The 21,982-nt window shown below is 42.0% G+C and overlaps 1 protein-coding gene across 1 annotated transcript in view; it reads right to left on the reverse strand.

Annotated features, from left to right (window-relative positions):
• Positions 1-21,982, reverse strand: part of tenm1 (teneurin transmembrane protein 1) — a 164,223-nt gene that overhangs the window by 64,227 nt on the left and 78,014 nt on the right. Inside the window, exons 7-16 of the mRNA XM_053429358.1 lie at positions 21,584-21,791; positions 16,811-16,912; positions 14,046-14,240; positions 10,508-10,708; positions 8,648-8,833; positions 8,461-8,490; positions 8,173-8,319; positions 2,999-3,233; positions 1,617-1,736; positions 1,267-1,528 (exon numbers count right to left, since the gene is read on the reverse strand). Of these exons, the coding sequence (XP_053285333.1) occupies positions 1,267-1,528; positions 1,617-1,736; positions 2,999-3,233; positions 8,173-8,319; positions 8,461-8,490; positions 8,648-8,833; positions 10,508-10,708; positions 14,046-14,240; positions 16,811-16,912; positions 21,584-21,791 (1,686 nt within the window). The remainder of the gene's footprint in view (positions 1-1,266; positions 1,529-1,616; positions 1,737-2,998; positions 3,234-8,172; positions 8,320-8,460; positions 8,491-8,647; positions 8,834-10,507; positions 10,709-14,045; positions 14,241-16,810; positions 16,913-21,583; positions 21,792-21,982) is intronic.

Here is a 21,982-nt window from a genome sequence, read left to right on the forward strand (position 1 = left end):
CACATCACATACTGGATGTGACATTTTCTGCAATCCATCATGTATCCAGGTTACAAGAAAAGAACTTCCTCTGTGCGGAGAATTTAAGGTGGAGGAATAAGATCAAGGTGGACCCTGTAAAAAACCTCCTTGGAGGCACATTAAAATAAATAAATATATAATCGTCTGTCTGACCTCCAGACCTGACTTTGAGACACCTAATTTGTTTTTGTGGTGTACGAGTACATGGATGGAGCCCAAATTTGCATTTTGCTCATTTTCTTTTAGCTCCGTACATATGTGATGCAAATAAATTTGCAAACTCCCATGAGAGCAGGTTGGTTTGTTGCTGAGCTGTTACAAATGGAGTCTGACCATCACTCCTACTGACTGACATGTGTTCACATTAAAGTGTGTGTTGGTACAGTTCCTACATGTTTCTATTCCTATTCAGGCTTTTAGTTATCCAGCACTTTTGTTTAGGACAAATTGCAAATAAAAAAAATTTCGATGGTCAATCCTTCAGTCAATACTTTTCAGTTGAAGTTTGCTATGCTCCAAAACGTATCCTCATGTGGAGGTGCTGTCAAAGGCTTCTATGACTCAGACTTTAACAGCCTGGCAGTAGAGCAGCGATATTCCTTGCTAAAGATTTTGGGCAAACCTCACTCTTCTAACCAATGAGAGGCGGCCAAACCGGGAGGTGAGGGCTCACTCCTGTCAGGTAATTTGTGTCTCGCACCAAGAGTTCAAGCAAGGGTTAGCACCTGTAAGATGTTGCGATGTCGCGATATTTCAAGCTAGCTCATGAGGTGCAGAAGTTTTATATTGTAGCTTTGAATAGATAGAACGTTCATGAAATCGTCCTGTAAGTGACATCCAGTGTCATGTTTTGGTCTAACTGTCTAAAGCCCATAGATATTCTGTTTAGAATTTTCTTACAAAAAGGGATGCCATGTTACCTAAAGATGCGGTAAACAGAATGGGAGGTGTTTGTTTTGCATATGATTGTCCTACAGATTGCAGGTTGACGTGAACTGCCCGTCTTGTGGGGTTTGCCTTTTTCGTTGCAGAGGAAATGGATGTACTGGAAACCCCTGTGTTTTTGCATGAAGAATACAATGAACAATGGGGGAGGGGGAGAAGAAAGAAGAAAAATACCACCTACAAGGCAGGAATCTACAATTTACTTAGAATAACAAGCTGGTGTTTTCACCCCTCTCTTGTGGAAGATTAAAACTGAAGTGTCCAGCAGAGCCGTATTAGGTAGAACAAAGTGAACGGTACCTGTAGCTCAGGTACTGCTGGTCCCTTCTCTGCACATCCTCTGGTGTATCTGGGAAGAGGGTAGGGCAGGACCAGTGGGTAGGGACTCAAAACACTCCTGATGTCACACTTAGGAGGTTGAGCTTCCTCCCTGGACATGGTCACCTGATCCAGTACCAGAAAGTTGTTGTTTGGCGTCCAGATTGTACGTGTTTGTGGGAGGAAGGGTGGGCGCTGGAACATCAGCGTCAAAGACATTGCGCCCAAGGTGACCAAGTCGAAACTATAGAGTAAATTGAGAGTACAAGAGAGTAAGACTGGAGAGGGACAAGCAAAACAGACAAATGTGTGTTTTGTGTTTGTGTCTGTACCTTCCGTCCTGTCGACTAATAGTGTAACCATACTCTGGATGCTGAGGGAAGGTGATGTTGACACCAACCAGAGGAGAGCCATCCTGCAACACGATGCTGCCTCGGATCACTGCTACCCGACTGGCAGAACACAGAGAGAGAGAAGCGAGAGGGCATGAGAGGAAGAAAAGCGGCGCAGAGAGGACGAGATGACAGCTTTAGAATGATGGAGAACATAATCATTGTTTGAAGAGAAAGGAATATTGCGATGTGTTCGGCAAACAACCTTGTGCATGAAGAAAAAGCAACTGCATTTATTCTGCTCGGTACAATTCCTTTCTTTAGCACAGACAAATATGCCAGAGATTGCTAGGATACAGGGACCATAAATATAGCTTCACCCACAGTAAAACCTTTCAACAGCCTGTCATATTAAAAACAAAACTTCCACATCATGTTTATATTACAGTGAGAGTGGTACCTGCAACAAAAAGGGCTGTATTTTTTTTTTTTACATAGTCCTTAAACTATCAGTCACATCTTTGCTATTTTGAAATATTCATCTTGATTTTCCACATATAGTGTGAAATTCCTTGCTAAAACTGGAATAGCTGAGCTGGCCAAATAAAGAGAGATTTAGACACACACACACACACACACACACACACACACACACACACACACACACACACACACACACACTGATGGAGGCTCTGTTACCCTAAAGGAGGGATAAATGAAGGATAGTGAGGTTTCTCAGGTGGCTGCATTTTCCCGTTTGTTACTCCTATCCTGAAAGCTGCAATCGATTTTTCCCCTCTAAAAACAACGGCCACATAATTAATTTATTTGTTTATTCCACAAGTGAACCAGGGAGAAAAAAAACGCACTCTGTCATTTTTTTCACTAAGGCGCTAGTTCTTGTTTTCCCAACTGAACTTTCTAGGTCATCATCGTGCCTGCAAGATGTATTTCCTGTTAAGAAGGCAGTGAGAGGCCAATGAAAAATTTATGGTGACACCTTTACGACTGGTATAACTGAATGACACATTAAGCATTAATATGTAGCAAACAAGTACTCGGTTGTAGCCTGCAGTTTCAGCCTGACACCGATACTGGACCAGAATACAGTGCTGTGTGACTGCTGATCTCCAGGGAAACACAGATCACTGAGATGTGGGAAATGGCATGTGAACATGGAGAAAGCCCCTTTCACACGACAACACACTCTCATTAAGGAACGGACAGGCGACAATTGATTATTAATACAGATGAATTTTCCTAATCATCCACTACTTAAACACACAGTGCAGTGGCACAACTGAGGAAAATTCAAGGATACAGACACACAAAATAAATACATGAAGGTATTCAGACATACCAAGAGTAAACAATACGCATACCTGGTATCAAAGGGCACGTCTCCAGGGAGAGTGTGTGTAGCTGCCTTGCCAAGGAGGAAGCGTATGTGGCGGTAGAAGCTGTGTGTGTGTGGGCTTGTGGGTGATGGGGGTGTCACGGGAGTCAGCGGGCTCTGCTGCAACAGGGCCAAGGGGTCGGCGGAGCCGTGACACAGGGGGTCAGAGCCACAGCTCAGCTGCTCGCAGCAATCGGGGTCTACGCAATCCACCAGGCCATCTGAAAAGGGGAAGGAGATGAAAAAGCACAAAATGAAACAAAATAAAAAATACAACCCATTAAGACACAATACCATATGATGAATTGTTTATGGAAAGCTTGAATTAAGTTAATAAAGGCAAGACATTAACTTCAACTGTGCTGCTGGCAGACGAAACAACTCTACTATAGTGAACTTATCTACACCAATGAAATGCACATGTATCATCATTATCACGAGTATCAATCAAATGAGATTCATTAGGGGCTATCAGTGTACAATCATAGCTTATATTGCCATAAATCAGTCTTGAATTACTGGCATTATTTGAAAGCAATCCATAAAAGTCCAGTGTAAACATTGAGTCATGGATACACAACCAAAGCGGCAAAAGGTAATAGGAGCCATGCAGGCTGGCATTTGTGTTTCCTATTTCAAGCCTGTTTGTGAAAAGGCAGGATACACTGCTGACATTTAAATGCATCTGACCACAGTGCAGAGAAGTAAAGGCCAACCATATTCTATTATAACCTGCAGAGGAAGAATAGTACAATGGTTGATTTCCATAAAATGTCCTACTTCAACTTAGAAGTACTTGAATTTATAATATAATTTCAGTAAAATCAAACACATTATTCAGCTTATTAGGCACACATGGCCGTTAAAGATTACATACACAGAAGCACAGTGGATATGTAGATTTTGAAACTATGTAATTCATATAAATATGAATGTGCATGTAATTTTACAGCCTAGTGTGCAGAATGAATGCAATTTTTTTTCCGAGAGGAAGAACAATACACGCGCTTCTGTCTCCCATCCAGGCAGAATAATTGAAACTCTCTCTTCAAAGTTCCCCTTTATTCTCTGATTATTTGTGATAGCATCTTTCCATCTCTGTCTATCTTCAGAGACAAAAAGATTGCTCCGAGAGAAGGCTATGAGAGCCTACATTCTGTCTGCCAATTAAGGAGGATAAGGCTGAATTGTGTGGTAGAAAATGATTGTTTTGGAGAATCTGTGCAGAGAGGTGGAAGGATAGAAAGAAAGAGGAGTGTAAACGGTCTCCGTGAGGCTTTGTTCCTGAGTCGCTCTGTAGCATAATCACACCTAAACTACACCATTTATTACCTACAGTACAAACACATGGGGAAGTTCATCAATATTCATACTGCATTATAATACCACGTCCTGTTATGCCATATAGTATGCATATACTTTCCCTTTCCTTTTTACATGTTATATATTATGCCCGTTCCTCCATCCACCCAGTTACCACCTCGACCGCTACAGCCTCAACCTATTCTTACGGAGAGGAAGAAAGGGCTAGTCCAGCATTTTAATAGTGGATGACTCATGGGAGCTGGCCATATCAAAAGCAGCCCAGATATCTTTACCTCCAAAAACGGAAGTACTACGATAAAACTCAACAGCCCCTTTCTGTTACACCTTCAATGTTTTTCTCGGGGAACAATTTGACATTTTGAAAAATACGATTCTTTCCTCTCTTGCCCAGAGTTAGATGAGAAAATTGATAGATCTCTCATATCTCTCCATTCGGCATAAAGGCTACAGCCAGCAGCCAGGTACCTTAGCTTAGCAAAAAGACATAGTTCAGCTTTGTCCAAAGGTCAATAAAAACTGCAGCAACTCTACAGTTTTTTTTATAAACAACAATTTTAGGATTTACATGTGCAGTGCCTTCAACAGAACAGTGGTGACAAGACTCCATGCTGTTAATGACTCTCATAGTGATTGGAATAGTATCAATATTCTCATCCATCTCTCAGCAATAAAGCAATTATGGATACTTTAAATTGTACTGCTAGTTTGTAATGCCTGATTTCAGTTGCAGTGTTTTGGAAGAGTTAATTAATTGGATTAAATGGTAAATGATTTGTATTTATGTAGAAAGTGTTTTACCATATATGTTTTGCCATTCATCCATTCACTCACACATTTTCTCCATCACACATGACTCACACACTGCCTGCACAGCTGTTAGAGGCAATTGAGGATTCAGCGTTTTGCCCAAGGACACTTTACCAAATGGAATGGAACCACCTACTCTTTGCTTAGGGGCCACGAGCTCTGCATCCTGAGTGTTTGAACTAACTTATGGTCATTTTAAATTATTAATGGAAATGAAGATTAAAGTCATGTGATGAATGTAATTGTAGAAATGTAAATGTGCGTTTTCCCCTATAGCTGTCTCCAAATATGACTCTTTTTTAAATATGTAATTGTTCTGCTTTATATTATTTATATTATTGTAGAATTTGACATACTTTACATTGGTTCCATTTTGTATATATGATACATTTCTAATTACTTACACATACAGAAAGGTCTATTTTAGTGCTGCATTATTATCTATTGACCAATGATATTGCTCTTTTATATGGAAACCCAGTTACTTTTACTTTTATTGGATTATATTTGAAAATATCAATGAATATATTGAGATCAAAAGCAACTGAAAGTATACAACTGTTCCTACAGGCTTTGACCAGTAAACTGTGTTGTGGAAATGTGAATAAATGTGTAAAATACCTGGAAAGTCCCTTTAAAAATAAGGGAAAATGAGAGAATGTTTAATTTGTTTAAGGTATGACACTAACAGTAACAAAGACTCATATACATTTTGCAAATGTATCACAAGTAAAGTTTCATATTGCTTTCACTGTTAATATTAGTCATAACATTTATTATAATCATTCTAAACGCCAAAGAAGAAAGACATATTAGCGACAGAATAAAATCAGAACAATGAAAGATAAAGCAATCCATCGAATCAATACAGAAATCATTAGTACCTACAGTGTTGGAAGGCTACGGTCCTGCTATGACTCAGATAGTCCCTTTCCTCAGCCACTATTTTATAGTCCACAAGACAGTTTTTACGACATGGCTCTGAGGTTATAATCCAGAGGAAGGGTCTGTAATTCACGTTTTGAGAGACTTCCTGCACTGTTGTGGAACGAAACATGCACCATATGTTTCCCTTAGGACGTATTTTTAGCAGCGGTGCTGTTGGTTGAGCTTCCAGGAGTACACAAATTACATTTTGTGTGTCAGTGGAGGAAACATTTAAAACGCTGTTAGAATTGTTATAGACAGGTTGTTCATGTTCGACTCCTCTTGTGTTAACTTGCTGAGATTTTGGCAGAAACAACTAAAAACCGGGGCAAACAATGTGAAGACAAATAAGACCACCTTTGGAGTCATACTGGTGCCAATAGGGTGCTGGTGTAATAGGCCCATGCTTAAAAGTGTTTTATTTCACTTCTCAAAACTGGTACAAGCTCAATATTTGATCTTCTGTGCACGAACATGCACAAATTGAAACAGTTTTATTCACATCCTGATGACATGGGGGAGGCAACCTCAGAGAAGTGCAATGCTTGCACAATGTTCGGTACAATTCACCAGAGATGTCAGTAGCTTGGTGCACTTCCTTCTGTTTAATTAAAACTGTGATGTGAGTAATTAATATGAAATGTGCACTTATTATGGCGGTGAGAGGAATAGGCTGTGAACTAGGGTTAATGAGTAACCTAAGAGGATTAACTGGTAACATTTAGCTTAGCATGACAAAATCACTTAGCCATGGACATTTGGAAACATTCACTTTGTTCGAGTGAAGTCTTGTGATGTAGCTATGTCAGTTCAGTCAAGACACCTCACGTTGGAAATGTTTATCGCAGCAGCAGAACATAGTTATAATCACTTCCGCAAATCTGATTATATTGATATAATGGGGAGTGATAAGCAAATACATTAAACCCCTGGCGGAGCATACAGGTGGATTCTGGGGGGTTGCAGGGGCTCAATCGAAAGGCAGTAATACTAATGTGGGGCAGCAGAGGCATTGATAAGCAAAGGGAAAGATGGGAAATCTTTGAAGCTTAAATAGAGCGCCAATTTGGGAGGGCGTGTATGTTAGAGGACTCCAGGGAGTGAGTTTGTTGCTTGTTGCCATTTTTGTAATGTGATTAGAACATTTGCTGCACACACACTTGCAAACATCCCATGCTCAACTGTTCAACAGTGACATAGCTGTGTGCGTGTGTGTGTGTGTTTGTGTAGAGTCCCCTTCATTTCATACTGGCCCCTACTAGTATATAAAGTGCATGGAGCCATTCGTGAACCTTAATGGAACATGTGAAACTTCAGCAGGAGCTTTCAGGGGAAACGCTGTGCAGACCAGAAGACTTTCCCCCAAACAATAACGACACTACCTTATTTCCAATGATTGATTACGGCACTGTCTGAACAGGCATGCCCATAATGGGTTGTTTGATGGGGTTTCTAAGTAAATTGACACAGTTGAAAGTAATGTGATATTGCAATTTATGTGTTATGTATTGGGGAAGAGCTGAAGATGTAAGTGAAAGAGGGAGGAGATGATTGTAATGAGCAGAGCCCCTGGTCCTGCAGAAACGTTCCTCACTTGTCTCTACACATGAGGAAAGAAGACACGGCTACGAGGCTGAGTGACACACACTGTACCGCTCATCTGTCACCACACACCTCATAACCAAAGAAGCAGTGCCGTTTGCAGTGCTTAAACTTTTGAAACATTCTCTGAGTGCCTTTTATCCTAGCAGGTGGTATGCATATTAGACATTTAGCTGTGACAAGAGGAAAAAGTTTAAATAGACACTTGCACGTATACACACACATGCATGCACACACACACACACACACACACACACAGACACACACACACACACACACACACACACATATTCAGTATAATAATGACTAGCTGGACTCTACAGGAGTGGGACAACACCGAGGAATGAGGGGGAGGAAGAACGAGGCAGAGTTTTTTGGCAGGAGGAACAGGAGGAGAAGTAACTGAAGGGAACGTACTATCTGCCAGAGAGACAGAAGTGAAAGAGGTAAGAAAAGAAAAAAAGAGATAGAAAATTATAGATGATGCTACAATGTCACCTCCGTCGTTGTCTGTTCCATCACTGCAGTCAGTTTCCATGACAACGCTGCATCCAGGCCCACTCCATCCAGCCTGGCAGACGCACCGCCAGCCGCTCTGCTCCAGGGTACAGCGCCCATGCCCGCTGCACAACCCTGGACAGCCGTCTGACAAGGTGTGTCCCAAATCCAAAAGTGCACACAGACACAAACACACACACACACACAAACAAAAACACACACTTTTTAGCATGAGCATGTTGGAGCAGGCACAATTTGAAATTTAAATCCTAAATAAAGATAAATTACCTTTCACCACTACATCCAAATCATGAGTAACTACGGGTGGAGAACGGTGCGAGAGTTGAGTGAGAAAAAGAAGTTGAAAAGGAAAATTATTCACAACAGACAAATCCTTTCCCTCCCATTAATCATAGTAATCAAAATATCACAAGGAATAATTAAACACCCCCACAGGAATCAACTGACAACTCACCAATGTTACAGTGTTCTCCCTCCCAGCCAGGCTGGCAGATGCAGGTCCCGTCGTGGCACTGGCCGTGTTCTTCGCAGCGAGGGTGGCACGCTCTCTGGTCGCATGCCGCGCCAACCCAGCCCTCCTCACACTGGCACCGGCCCTCCGAACAAACACCATGGCTGCCACACGGCACCGGGCACAACTCTGTCGAACAGGTGGATGGGTATATACGTGAGAAAGGAGCGCGTAAAGTGTGAGAGGAAGGGAGAATGAGAGGGAGGGGAACAGATGGAGGCATTGAGCGTTAGAAGAAAAGAAAATGTAAAAAAAAGAGGCACAGGGGACATGGAGGGAGGGAGAGAGGTTTGAAATTCAGATCTGGGGGTGAGCCATTGGGTTTAGGTGAGAGAAAAAAGACAAGCGATAGAAGAGGATAACCTCAGAGGCATGAAAAAAAGTGCACTTTCTCACAATACGCAATCTTCCCACCTCTAATAGCTGAGCTCCCTGAAGGAGGAGAAGAGTGAATAGACTCATAATAACAGCCAAATGATTCGTATTTGCACTGCATATTTAAACTACAGGGACTCCAATTCAGCTCGATTATTCTTTTCTGACATTTTGATCAGATTTGGCGAGTATGTTAATAACCCTCCTTCTCTTCATCTCTCCATCTTTGTCTCTGTCAGATCTCTCTTCTCTGTATCCCTTTACCTTCCTTTCACTTGCAACATCCCTTTAAAAGTCTTTGCTTCTTTTTGGTCTATTTTTTCTGTAAACCCTTCACCGTCTAATACACACATACTCACTCTACCTCTCTCTCTCTCTCTCTCTCCATCTCTCTCTCTATCTCTCTCTCTCTCTCTCTCTCTCTCTCTCTCGCTTTCTGCAGAAGCAACGCCTCATCCATCAGTAAAGAGAGAAAAGTGCTGGAGGCACACAAAGACTACTTATCCAGCTGCAGTAAAAAAGTTATTTCAATTTAAATATACATAGCATGGAGAGGGGGGGGGGAAATGGATTAAAGTTGGAGAGTTTTCAGCTCTTCATTAGAATTACATTAGCTTAGCTATGCTTCAACAAGACCAGGATGTAGAATTGCTTGGTCCTTTTGATTAAAAGCCCGGCAGGTAGAGAGAGGCCGCTCATATCTCAGATATTCAGCCATGGTCTATCATTATCATGGGCTATATCACTATAATATGGCATGCATATACACCTGAGAGTCGGAGCTAATGCCAACTGCCTTCAAATCATCAGTGTACATAGAAAAGGAGATCCGTTCCAAAAGCCATAACTGAGTTAGGAAGGTGGGAACAGAGAAAGTCAGTTTTACAATGGCTATTTTCCCCCCTGTCAGCTTACACTGCAAGGACAAGGACACTTTTCTCACTGTGGGCTGCAGAGCCCTGCACTTTATAATTTAGACACTACAGTGCACATGCTTTACTTGTCTTCTACAATGACTAGCTCAGTGTTATATCAAACAATTAGTGTAGAATTGCTCTCTTTCTACTAAGGACAAACATGAGGATTTTAAACTGTATTTATGTGTTCCTCAGAGTAACATTACAACAAAATACATTTTTTCCTTGCCCATTTTCCTCTTTATTTAGCTGAAGGGAAAGTGTGTGTCACAGTGTAAATGAACAGTGAGGCAAGTGCTAGTTGGTGGGGTGAGAAGGGTGGGGGCGAGAGTCATGAGGGGAAATGTCATTCACAAACAGCATGAGGGGAATGCAATATTTCTCCCTCGTGTCTCAAGGAAACATTATCTGGCCAGACCAAAGTGTGCAACAAGAACACTGGCACACTACTGATGTTGCAGATGCAGTTTTTTCTTTCCTGTGTGTGTGAACAGTAATCCACAGGTCGTACCGGTGTAGCAGTCCGGCCCGGTCCAGTTGGGCTGGCAGGCGCAGCTGTCTGACTCGGGGAGATAGGTGCCATGTCCCGAACACTGCTCCTGACAGGCAGGCAGCTGGTCATCACAGCTCACTCCGGCCCAGCCCGCCGAGCACACGCACTCGCCACGCACGCACACGCCGTGCCCGCCACACTGAGGGTCTACGCAGTCCACTGTGCGCGGAGAAAGAGAGAGAGGACGAGAGGAGAGGCAAGAGTTAGTCAAAGGTGAGGGGAGGGGGCGCAGGGGTGCAGCTGGGAAAGGGTGGGGTTGCAGATGCTGCGGGGTGGGGTTGCGGGGTTAGGGAGGGTGCTGTCTCATTATAATCATCAGTTCAACGAGTATGAAAGCAGTGTTCTTTGCATCCCATCCAGGAGTTAACCACCCCAGCTACAATCCCTGTATCTGTTCCACAACATTACACTTCATAGGACACTTAGACCTGAGGCTTTGAGAAGGGGTGAAATGGGTTGATTTGTGTGTGTGTGTGTGTGTGTGTGTGTATGTGTGTGTGTGTGTGTGAGTGTGTGCAGGCCTCATGGTGGTCTGCACTACACTGTGTTGGTGTGGGTAATTACAGCCCTGAGCACCGAGCCAAAGCTCAGCATAGTTGGGCTCGGCTCAGCTCAGCTCCGCCCCGCCGCTCAAGGTCAAACACCTGACTTGGTCTCTACAGGCCTGGATACTGGAGACGACAGCAGGCCGGTCTTCAGGACAGCTGTCCCTTCAGGTTACGTTCAAGTGGAACATCGTAACATGGCTGTGTTTGTTTTCACTAATTTATTAGGTGGGTTTACAATTGACACTTGCAAGTAAATGATCAAGACAACAACAAATCATTTGCGCCGTTGTCATTAGAACCATGGACTATTGTAGACTATTTGGCCTAGTTTGCTCTCACTATATTTAAACAAATATTTAGTTTCTTTTTATTTTATAACTTATGTCTTGTATGTAACAAATACACTATTCATGTAATATAGTTGTTTCAAAAGGTCATACAAGTGTAGGACAGCTTTTATGGAAAACCAGACCTTGTAAATGGCTAACAATGGTCAATGTGAGATTAACGAAGAAAAGTTGTATGTAACTGCAATAGTTCAATTAGCATATTCATGATGTCATTGCTTCACATTTGCATTATGCCTAGTGTCAGCCAGTTTGAGCCCTTTATGTGTCTCCCACTCTCTGTGCTCACATATGATGTATTTTTATACATGATTTATAAAACAGTATAAAACAGCAACTGAATGGCCATGAACAACACTGTACATGGTCACCAGCAGTCACTTCTAAACCATTTCAGAGCTCCTACCCTGTACTGCAAGTATCCTGACTTTATAAACGAACAAACTGCCATAAATTAAAGATAGCAGCTGTGCATTGATTTTGGCTGTATTCACATGCAAAACCTCGAAGGGCATTATTCCGCCAAGGCTGGGCTAAGAAAGTCACTCAGAAACATAGTTTGACCATGGAACTGGAATTTCCATGTTGCCTGTCTGTATGTTTTAAGACCACAAAAATTGTAAGTGAGAGGTGTTTTCCAGAGAGTGACCTAACAGAACCACACTGAACATTCTGTACTTCATCCTGGCACAAAATTTACTGATATGTTAAATTTAAGTGAGCAATGTTTTTTTTCTTCTTCTTATTGTTTCTCTCTGGATGGACTTGTATTTGAGATCTTGCAACCAGTCTTCCCACAATGCTTTGGGTGATGTTCACAGAAAGGATAATGTTGCCCTGCAGTCATTGAATTAGCTGTGCACCGCCTGTGCTCTGTTTTTTGCAGCCCACATTTGTTTATGTACTGGGGAATTTAAGCATGAAAAGACATGCTGTGTTGGCTATTGGCAGTTCTTGCCTGTACTTTAACCAGAGATGTAAAGTCGTTTGCTTTGCCACCGCCAACAAAATTTGATGTGAAATGATTTTTAGGTAAGTTCTTAAGTTGTAAGGACTGTGTTTTTAAAAATAAAATTTCAAGGTGGATTTATGGACATTTATCCTCCGTGAGCATCTGCTGCTATCCCATTAAACTGAAAGTTCTGCTCTCTCTCTCTCTCTCTCTCTCTCTCTCTCTCTCTCTCACTCTCTCTCTCTCTCTCTCGCTCTCTCTCTATCTCTCTCTCTCTCTCTCTCTCTCACACACATTGATAATGGAGCCGTCTGTCATAGTCAGACTGGCTAGAAATAACAACACATTTTGTCTTTGCAAACAGCCATGATGTACGTGTTTATGTGCATGTAGAGCGGGGACGTGAGATTCTTTCAGAAGTGGTCAGAGGAGACACATTCTAATGCTAAGTGTGAACTGAGCCGACCTCTTTAAATCGGATCACTCAAGACACATGTTAAATACCAGGTATGAACAGGTCCTATATGTCAACAAATTTTGAAAAAACTTGATGAAGAATGAAGAACCCAGGTCCAGACACGCTTATATGTATTTTACTAGAAACCAATTGTTGGAAACTGAATTAATTAGGCTCTATTAAAAATATTTAGAATTAACACTGCATTTATTGATCACTGGCCACTAGAGAGAAACTAAACAAACAGAACACACTACAACACTCTAACACAGTGTTTCCCAAATAATTCAATTGATTTATGGCGGAAGCTGGCTATCATTCACAGTAAGGTCAGGTCTGATTGCCTGCTGAGAACTGTATACTTGTCGCAGCAACTTGCAAAGCGAAGGCAGTATCCAACAGTGTTATTTCAAATGTTGACAGCCTTGCGATATGGTAAAAACTTTATGGATGTTTTGATGGCCCACCGACACTGACGCTGCACATTGATGTACAATGGAGAAGACGTGCAACAGAGATCTTTTAAGTTATTATGAGTGCTAAAACTGGATTATAGTGAGACTGTTGCAAGGTCAAGGTAATGGATGGGAAACACTGGCTTACATGTTAGGAAACAATGCTTATTTACACAAAAAACTCACAGTATTATCATCAGTACCCATAATGACTTGTGATTCTGCCAATTTTATGAAATTAAGTCAAATTTTCATTGTATTTCTGCTCTGTGGATTATCTGGCTCTTTAGCCATCATAGGTTCCACTATGTGCAATAGTTTCTGACTGCATATGCCTGCAATTTGATGCAGAGTTGGCTTAAAACAGCTGCAAAGTGTGTGGATGAGCTGGTGAGAAAACCAAAATGATGATGCAACATATACATACACATACTATAACCTCAAAATCCACTTAACCAGGGTATCAAGTGTGTCAAACTGATGTGAACAGTTTGAAATGCTTTGTGGAACTGACAGGATATGCAGACTGGGATGATAATTCTCTGAGGGTCAATCACCACGAAGGACCTCTTTCAAAATGTGTAATTTGATCCATTGTCGAATGTCAATACAAAAAGATTGATAAGCGCAGCCTTAAATATAACCAAAAATGCATCAGTGCTTTAATTAAATGTGTATAAATGGAGTAATCTCTGGTGTGCAGATGTGACAGTGAGAGGTGTGTGCCTCTGTCTTACCTTGTTCACAGTTAGCCCCTTTGTAGGCGGGACTGCAGATGCAGATTCCCTGGATGCAGGAGCCATGGTTGGAGCAGGTGGGGTCGATACACTGACCTTCCTCCACATTACACTCTGCCCCCTTCCACCCCGCGAGACAGACACACCTTCCTTTCTCATATACGCCGTTGCCGCTGCACAACACGGGGCATGAGTCTGCAACAGGACAAACATAGATTACACCCACGCACTCAGTGGAACACATATGCAAACACACATACACAGTGCTGCAGTATATTAGCCGGGAGACTGCAGTAACCTACTGTGAGTGGGGCTACGCTCTCTTATCTCAGCTACAGCGAGGATTCAGCAAATCCTCAAGCAACCTCTGTCTCCCTCTTTCTCTCTCTCTCTTTCTCACGCACACATGCACAAACATACATACACACTCTACAGCTTATCCCTCACGCTGTTTCAATTTACTCAAGCACCACCTGAGCCTGGCTACCACAGCAACCCAGGAATTGTAGAAAATCCCCCCAATGTCACCTCATTCGCTCTGAACAGGCCGTGAAAACAATCGTGAAAACTGAAGATTAGGAAAGAGAGCATTAGGGGTTTATAGAATGAGGGTGGAAAGCAGAGCTATCTCCACGCAGAGATGGAGAGCTGTGTGGCTAATGTAATGACAGCCAGGTAAAGTAAAGTCCATGAGTGTCTGATAATGCCCTGACAGTTATACCCCCCACCCCCTCCCTCTCCATTGCAGCCGGGGGGAGCTGTGGCAGCTTGAGACTTCAAATGCACCAGAAAGATGATCCAGAACCAATGTCTTTTTTCGCTGGGATAATTTCAAATGAAGGCCCGGTGCAGTCATGCGTGTGGGCATGTGTTTGTTTGATCCTTTGTTAAATCTAACACTCTGTGCCAAGGAAATGAAGAAAGAAAATGAGGGGGGGGGGGGGGAAATGAGAGGAAGGAATGAATAAATGATGAGCGTAAATAAATCATAGGATGTGATATCACATCACCTGTTTTTACACAATGAGACAGATGCAACTACAGTTGTATTACAAAGGAAAGAGAGAGCGAGAGAGAATGACAAACAGGCAGAGGATAAGAGCATGCACGATGAAGAGTGGCAGAGTAAAACCAATAGAGGAAAGAGACGCAAAGCTCATTAATTTCAGTTTCTTCCACTCTGCTAATTTTCAGGCTCTGTTAAAGTTGCTATCTCAAAAACATCCTGCAGATTTTTTACATTGAAAGTTTACTGGGTGCCGGTTGAGCCATTGGATGGCTTTTAATGTGAAACCTCCTTGCAGGAAGTGGTGAATTTTATTGTCTAAAGTTAATCAGTGCCTGCAAAATCAAAGAGAGGCTGAAGATGCTTAGGCTGCTTCTGCTGACGAAGAGAAACACAGAGCAGAACAGAGTTGAATATATAGTGTTCTGACCACTGTAGTTTTTGCATACTTTGTGTCTTAGATTACATTTTAAATGGGCAAATGCCATTTTTGCTCATTAATAAAAACTTAGTAACTCAGTATGACGAAGTGAAACATGTACTAAAAATCAAAAGCAGAAATCTTTCATCTACAAAAATACTACACCCTTAATTCAGTACTTTGTAAAAGCTCCTCTGGCAGCAATTACAGCTTTCAGTCCTCTGGGGTAAGTCTCTACAAGCTTTGAACACCTGGATTTGGGAACTTTATCCCATTCTCACTGGCAGATCCTCTCAAACTGTCGGGTTGGATTGCAAGTGTCTTAACCGTCTCTCCACAGAAACTCTCCAGGGTTTAAGGCTGGACTACTCAAAGACAGTCAGACACTTGTCCCACAGATGGCCCTGAATTGTGTTGGCTTTATGCTTCTATACCTCTCTGTATTTGGTTGCTTTTATTCTTCCCATATCATTTCGCTACCACTGCAATGCTTCACCATAGTAATGGTAGGTGATGTTCAGTGTCCGGTGTTCATCAGACATAATGTTTGGATTTATTTTGCAAAGGTCAATTTTTGACAAATTACAGCAGATGATCTTTCTCCTCGTCCTTTAAATTCTGGATGGTGAACTCCAAGCAGCCTTTTTATGTATCTTTTACTCAAGTGGCTTCTGCATCCACTCTATCATAAAGGCCTGATTGATGGAGAGCAGCTGAGATCATTTCCCAGAGGTTATCCCATCTCTGCAGAAGACTTCTGAATCTCTCTCAAAGGGAAGTTGGGTTCTTGGTGACATATCAGCGGCCTCTCATGTTCAGTTACTTTGTTTGGCCAGACTGCCAACTCTCGGAGTGGTGGTGGCTACACACAACCTCTATTTTTCAAAGATTGAGGCCATTGTCCTCCTGGGAAGACTCCGAGCTTTAGAAATGGTTTTAAACCTTGGATTTAACGGGTTGTTTGTTATCCTAACATGCAGTGTGAACTGTGGATAACCTTTCTAAACTGTATGCAATCAGTTCAGCTTGCCACAGGTGCACTCTGTTCGAGACCCAAGCTCTAGGCACGTCTCAAGGACAATTTAAGTTAATATCTGCTAGTGCACAGAATGTTTAGTGATCCATTGCTGAAATAGTCCCCTTCAAATGAACCTTTTGCACCGGCTTAAGTATTTTTTGCTCAAACAACAGTAGCCAGCTATTTTAGACTTTCAATTTTATTTTTACTATTTTCATAAGGAATAATAGCTGGATAGCCAGAGGTCGGAAAAATTGACTTTTTGTGAATTTTTTGAAAGTTTGAAAAAATCGGGATAACATCCATCAAGTATTTCTCACCTTTGGCACAGTCAGGACCCAAGAATCCAGCGAAGCAGTGGCAGTGTCCGGCCACACACTCTCCATTTCCATTACAGTCTGTGGTGCAACCGTCCATTGAGTCTGCATAACCACAGAAATAAAGGGCAGAGAAAAAACAAACTTGAACATATTCCACATTTAACTACACAAACTGGCATAGCTCTCTGTTATTGAATGAGGGATCTGATAAGCAATGGATGGTTCCCCAGACACAGGGGCTGTATTAGATTAGTCTGATCCAGCTGCTATCACTCTCTGGGGAATGGCCAAGCACTCACTTACACTCAGTAGCACTAAGCACATTATACTGCATTACAGGTTGGAAACACACTGCGTGCAAATTTACAAACATCAAGGCTTAATATACAAACTGTTTACAAGGGCACAGTTTGGAACGAAATTGAACAACATAAAATCTGACATTGTGAGTGCACAAGTTAGTGGAGAATGGGCAACGATGTGTCGCTACAGACGCTACATTCTCAGCGTGGAGAAGATCAATGCATTGCTTGTTCCATCTAGCACTTTGTCTAATCTGGATTTGTTTGTTTCATCATATCCTTTCTTCAGGCTATAACTGTTTCATCATATTCCTCCATCGGACTTCAATTAGCTGCTTCCTTTTTACCTGTCTCCTTTTTTCCCATTGATAGGTCCATCATGTCTGATCTCATTCAGTGGGTACAGACAGTGTTGCAAGGACAGGCAAAGAGGGGGCGCACATTTGTGCTTTTAGAGCATTATATAAACCTGCTGAGCTCTGTCAGCTCTTCTCGAGCTGGAAGATTCTGGTGCAGTAAGTACCTGGAGGCTGGCAGAGTTGGGGATCTGAACTGTGCTGCTGGCTGTCTTGTGCCAGGCGAGCTCTATCTAAGGTAGATAGAGTAATTAAAATGGGTGTCAGGGATGTCATCCTTTATTTGACCCTGTGCTGTCCTGCCCAGCTACTCTGAACAGGCATCGACTCCAGAGTCAAACCACTGCAGTCCCCTGGCTCGCTCTGTTCAGGGACCACGGATGACAAATCCTTCAGAGGCATTGCTTGTGCACAACCGCGTGCACACACTCACATTAACAAACATGCACAAAAAGTTATTATGTGACACCCGCCTTGAGGCACGTGTGACACATGCTAATGAGAGAGGCCCTGCCAGTAGCCGGAAGCGTAGCGTTATCCTCCAGAGCAGCACATCACTACAGCAACCAAAGTCATTTTCACCTCCATCACCTGTCATCGCCACACTGATAGAGTGACGGAGTGGCAATCATCTTTTCTTCCACACACAGTCAGGAGAACTCACAAACCTTCCTCCATGTGTCTCTTTCTTGCTCTTGAAAAACATATACAAACCCCTGGTATTGTATCTGGCACCTGACACATGCAATGAGCAAAAATTAATCTGCAAGGTCACAGAGTTGCCGCTAATACAGCGGAAATAAGTGATCCTTCAGAAAGCTCACGGGGCTGTAACAGTGATATAAGCTCCATATCTTTCAGGTCAATGTCTCAACTATTAAAAATCTCCAGGCAATTAACAGGTAATGTATAAAGAGCCACAGAGCCATGCCTTTATTTGTTACAGCGTATTGAGTGTGTGTGTGTGTGTGTGTGTGCGTCCGTGCACATGAGACTGAGCATCTGTGAGACACCCACTTGCTTCTTTCCACTGACTAAACCCTCTCCAGAGAGAAATCACTCATGCCATAAGTTATTGCAGTTAAATGCTATTATAAAATGGGTGCTTCCAGCCAAGTGATCTGATTGGTCAAATAAGCATTCCAATTGTACTTTATGAGCCCGTAAACCTCCAGCCATGCTTTATGACCCTTGGCCTTTATGAACTGAAGGAAAAAAATGAAATGGCTGCTCAGCTAAGTAGAAAGATCCAGTCTCTACCTCCATCTATTTTGTTAAAAGTTCCAGATATCTGCATGAGCCTTTTTCTCATGCTTTGTTGGCCATTGGGTGAAACATATAATATTTAACATGACGTGTGATGACAGTTGAAGTATAACATTTATGCATAATTCAAAGGACTGGAGGAAGCACCACTCTGTGCCTGGATACACAGGAAGGAGAATCAAAAGAAGATGAGACTGGAGTGAAGGTGGAAAAATGGCAGAAATCATTAAGCCAGAGCCTTTGTAGATCAGAGGTAAATCTCAACAACAATGGAGGAGGGAAAAAAAGGCTTTACCGACATCTCCATCTCATTTTATCTTCACAACATGATGAAAAAATATTGGAAATTCAATCTCAATCCATATAATGATGCTATTCTTTCCCCCCCATATTTATATGTGAGCCAGTTATGCATGGTAGTGACAATCACTGAGAAATGACTGTATATAAATAAGCATATATTAAAGTATGTACTATATATCAGCATTGTGTTGACAATTGTCTGTTCTTCTCAGCAGCAGCAGTGAGTAAAGATGCGACTGAATGCTGTGTTTGTGTGTGCACATGTGTGTGTGTGAGATTGTGCGTGAACAGAGGACAGGACAACATACTGTCTTCCGACTGATATGAGGTCAGTTACCAGCTGACCAAACACATCGTGTTTGAGTGGTCTGCAACGAATGGCTTCTTTTTGTCTTTTTACTTCTGTCACTCTGATCATTACTGTGGTGGCCAATGAAAGTGTACACATTCAACACACATGTTTTACTTACATCACCCTGATTGTGTAGAAAAAAAAGACATATTGTATTGCATCAGCATCAGTCAATGTATTCTTTTCATTTTCCTCAGGTTCTCATATTTTGCTTCTTGTTCTACTCTATACTGTTATTGATTTTATTTTACTTTATTTATATATTTTCACAATGGTCTTCTGCTATTCTCTTATCTATACTCAATTTCTTTCTTGTATCTAGTTACTATTTGCTGCGGAAAAGCTCAATTTCCCGACAGAGATCATCTCAATTCGCCCCTCATCTCCTCATAAAGCTCCACTCTGGGGCTACAGCAGTGTCTCTTATTAGAATTTATTGTACTGTAGCTCAATAGATTCGGATTTTCTGCCTCTAAAATGATGCTGTGTGTGTTTGTAACCCTCGTTAGAAGTATAAATGGACAGTGAAATGAACTCTGACATCAATCCATTAATATTATTTCCCTTTTTCAAGCCAAATCACCTCATTAATTATTTGAAAAATCTTAACAGACTAAACGCTGCGATTCCGGGGCCATCTGTTGTGTGTATATTTGTTTTGATTATTTAAGGGAGGGAAATGAGAAAAAAAAGGAAAGTCAACTTTTTGTGAACACGGCTGTTTCCTGTTTATCTCCAAATATGTGACTGGAAATAGGTCTGGTATATTCCAGACTTTTTACAGACACCAGACATGTCAACCAATGGTTGACAGCTCTGGAAAAAAAATCTGTGTTAAGCTGCATACTGTCAGTCGTCATATAAAGGACCCTGTCAATAAGATGATAAAATATGTCCCCAGCACAATGTTTTGGCACTGGGGAGCGGTTTACTGATATTGGCTTAAAACTAAGGCTTTCAATGACAATCTACATGATAACAGTCAGAAAACTCTATTCCTAACCATTTACTGAATAACATAAAACCTATATAATGGACGGCACATTAAAGGTCACTGGGGGAAAAAAATCACAAAAGTGATCGTTTTCATGGAGTGCTCTCATAACACTATGCCTGATCATCCTATATCACTTTCTGCATAATTGCCATATTACCTGTCTGCTACGTAAGCCCCTAACCCTGACAGGATGCTATTGTGCCACATTCTCAAACGTTGTTTTGTATTATTTGAATAGAGTATTCTCTTAAGGACCACTGGACAAAGTGGGAGTGAAGAAACTGCCCTAGTAATTATCCACTTGTCTATATTCAGCCATGTACTCTTGCATTATTCACATCCTTCAATTTACACTGCTATCCGTGTGTGTCATAGCAATGAGCTCCAGTTAGCAAGCCCTGTCATTACTACAGGAGCTGTCCTCCCCTTTCTAACGGCTGTCTCTCTTGCCATGCCAAGCTTACTCTTACAGGAGGAAAAGTTCCCCTCAAATGTCAATGAGTTTCAAATCACTTTTTCTTTCCCCCGACCAGCACTTTTCACGTCTTTATGTTTTCAGCATATCAACAGACAAAAAGGTAGAAATCACCAGAGAGTGAAGGAATTCTGAGATACAAACAGTGCAATGAACACATGATACATCTGTTTAACTATAAATGAAGGTCAGATATTTATATTAGCTTTAAGGCCTTGTCTGTAACTGCTGGTATTATTTGAATGGATATTTTCCGCTCCATTTTTAAATAATCTCCATCCACAACACTTTCATTGTACAAAGCATCTCCATCCAGATGAGAACAGAAAGACGACAACAAAAACTCACAGACATGCTGGGCCAATAGATTGCTTTAAAGTCTACATCAGTAATCCGTCAAATACCAGCGAAGAAGAACACTGTGGTCCAAGCAATATTGGGCAAAGCAGACAGCTACGAAAGCTATTAATGTGTTGTACTGATGCTAAATTTAGCTGCTAATTTGTAATCAAACCTAGCAGTGCCAACCAGACATGGAGATACTGCTATGAAGCCTCCATTGTTGTGGTTTTGCTTCTGATCCTCATTAAGAGAAGCAACAGTGGGCATGCAGAAACCAATCTGTGATGTCCTTGTTTCCCTCAGTTTATGTGTGGACAGGGTGTAAATGGCTGGGAGGAAATGCGACTACTTTCCGGGGAATATGTACTAATCCTGCTCACCTATGGGACTGCTGTGAAGCAACACTTGCTCCAGGTTGCGCCCATCGTTGTACAGAGCGAGGTGCCAGGTGCCGGGGTCCATGTACTCGATGAAGCCCGTTTCTTGGAGGCCACTCAGCAGCAGGCCTTTGGGAGCTTTGGCAGTTGAGATGGGATCCGTCAACGACCTGGGCAGCGCCTTCCCGTCCAGCAGTTTGACAAAGTCGAACTGAACACAATTCAGTCACACAATCAGTCAGCAGAAAGACACAAATGAATGCGATGGAGAATTTGCAAGCTAGACGCTGTGCAGTGGTGTGCGGCTGTTGCTGAGTAAACTTTATGAAACTGCCAATTGAATGAAATCGGAACACTGCATGCATACGAGAAGATGGTGGAATAATATTAGATGTGGATATT

Source organism: Pleuronectes platessa, chromosome 8 (genome assembly GCF_947347685.1).
Source record: "Pleuronectes platessa chromosome 8, fPlePla1.1, whole genome shotgun sequence".
NCBI lineage: Eukaryota > Metazoa > Chordata > Actinopteri > Pleuronectiformes > Pleuronectidae > Pleuronectes > Pleuronectes platessa.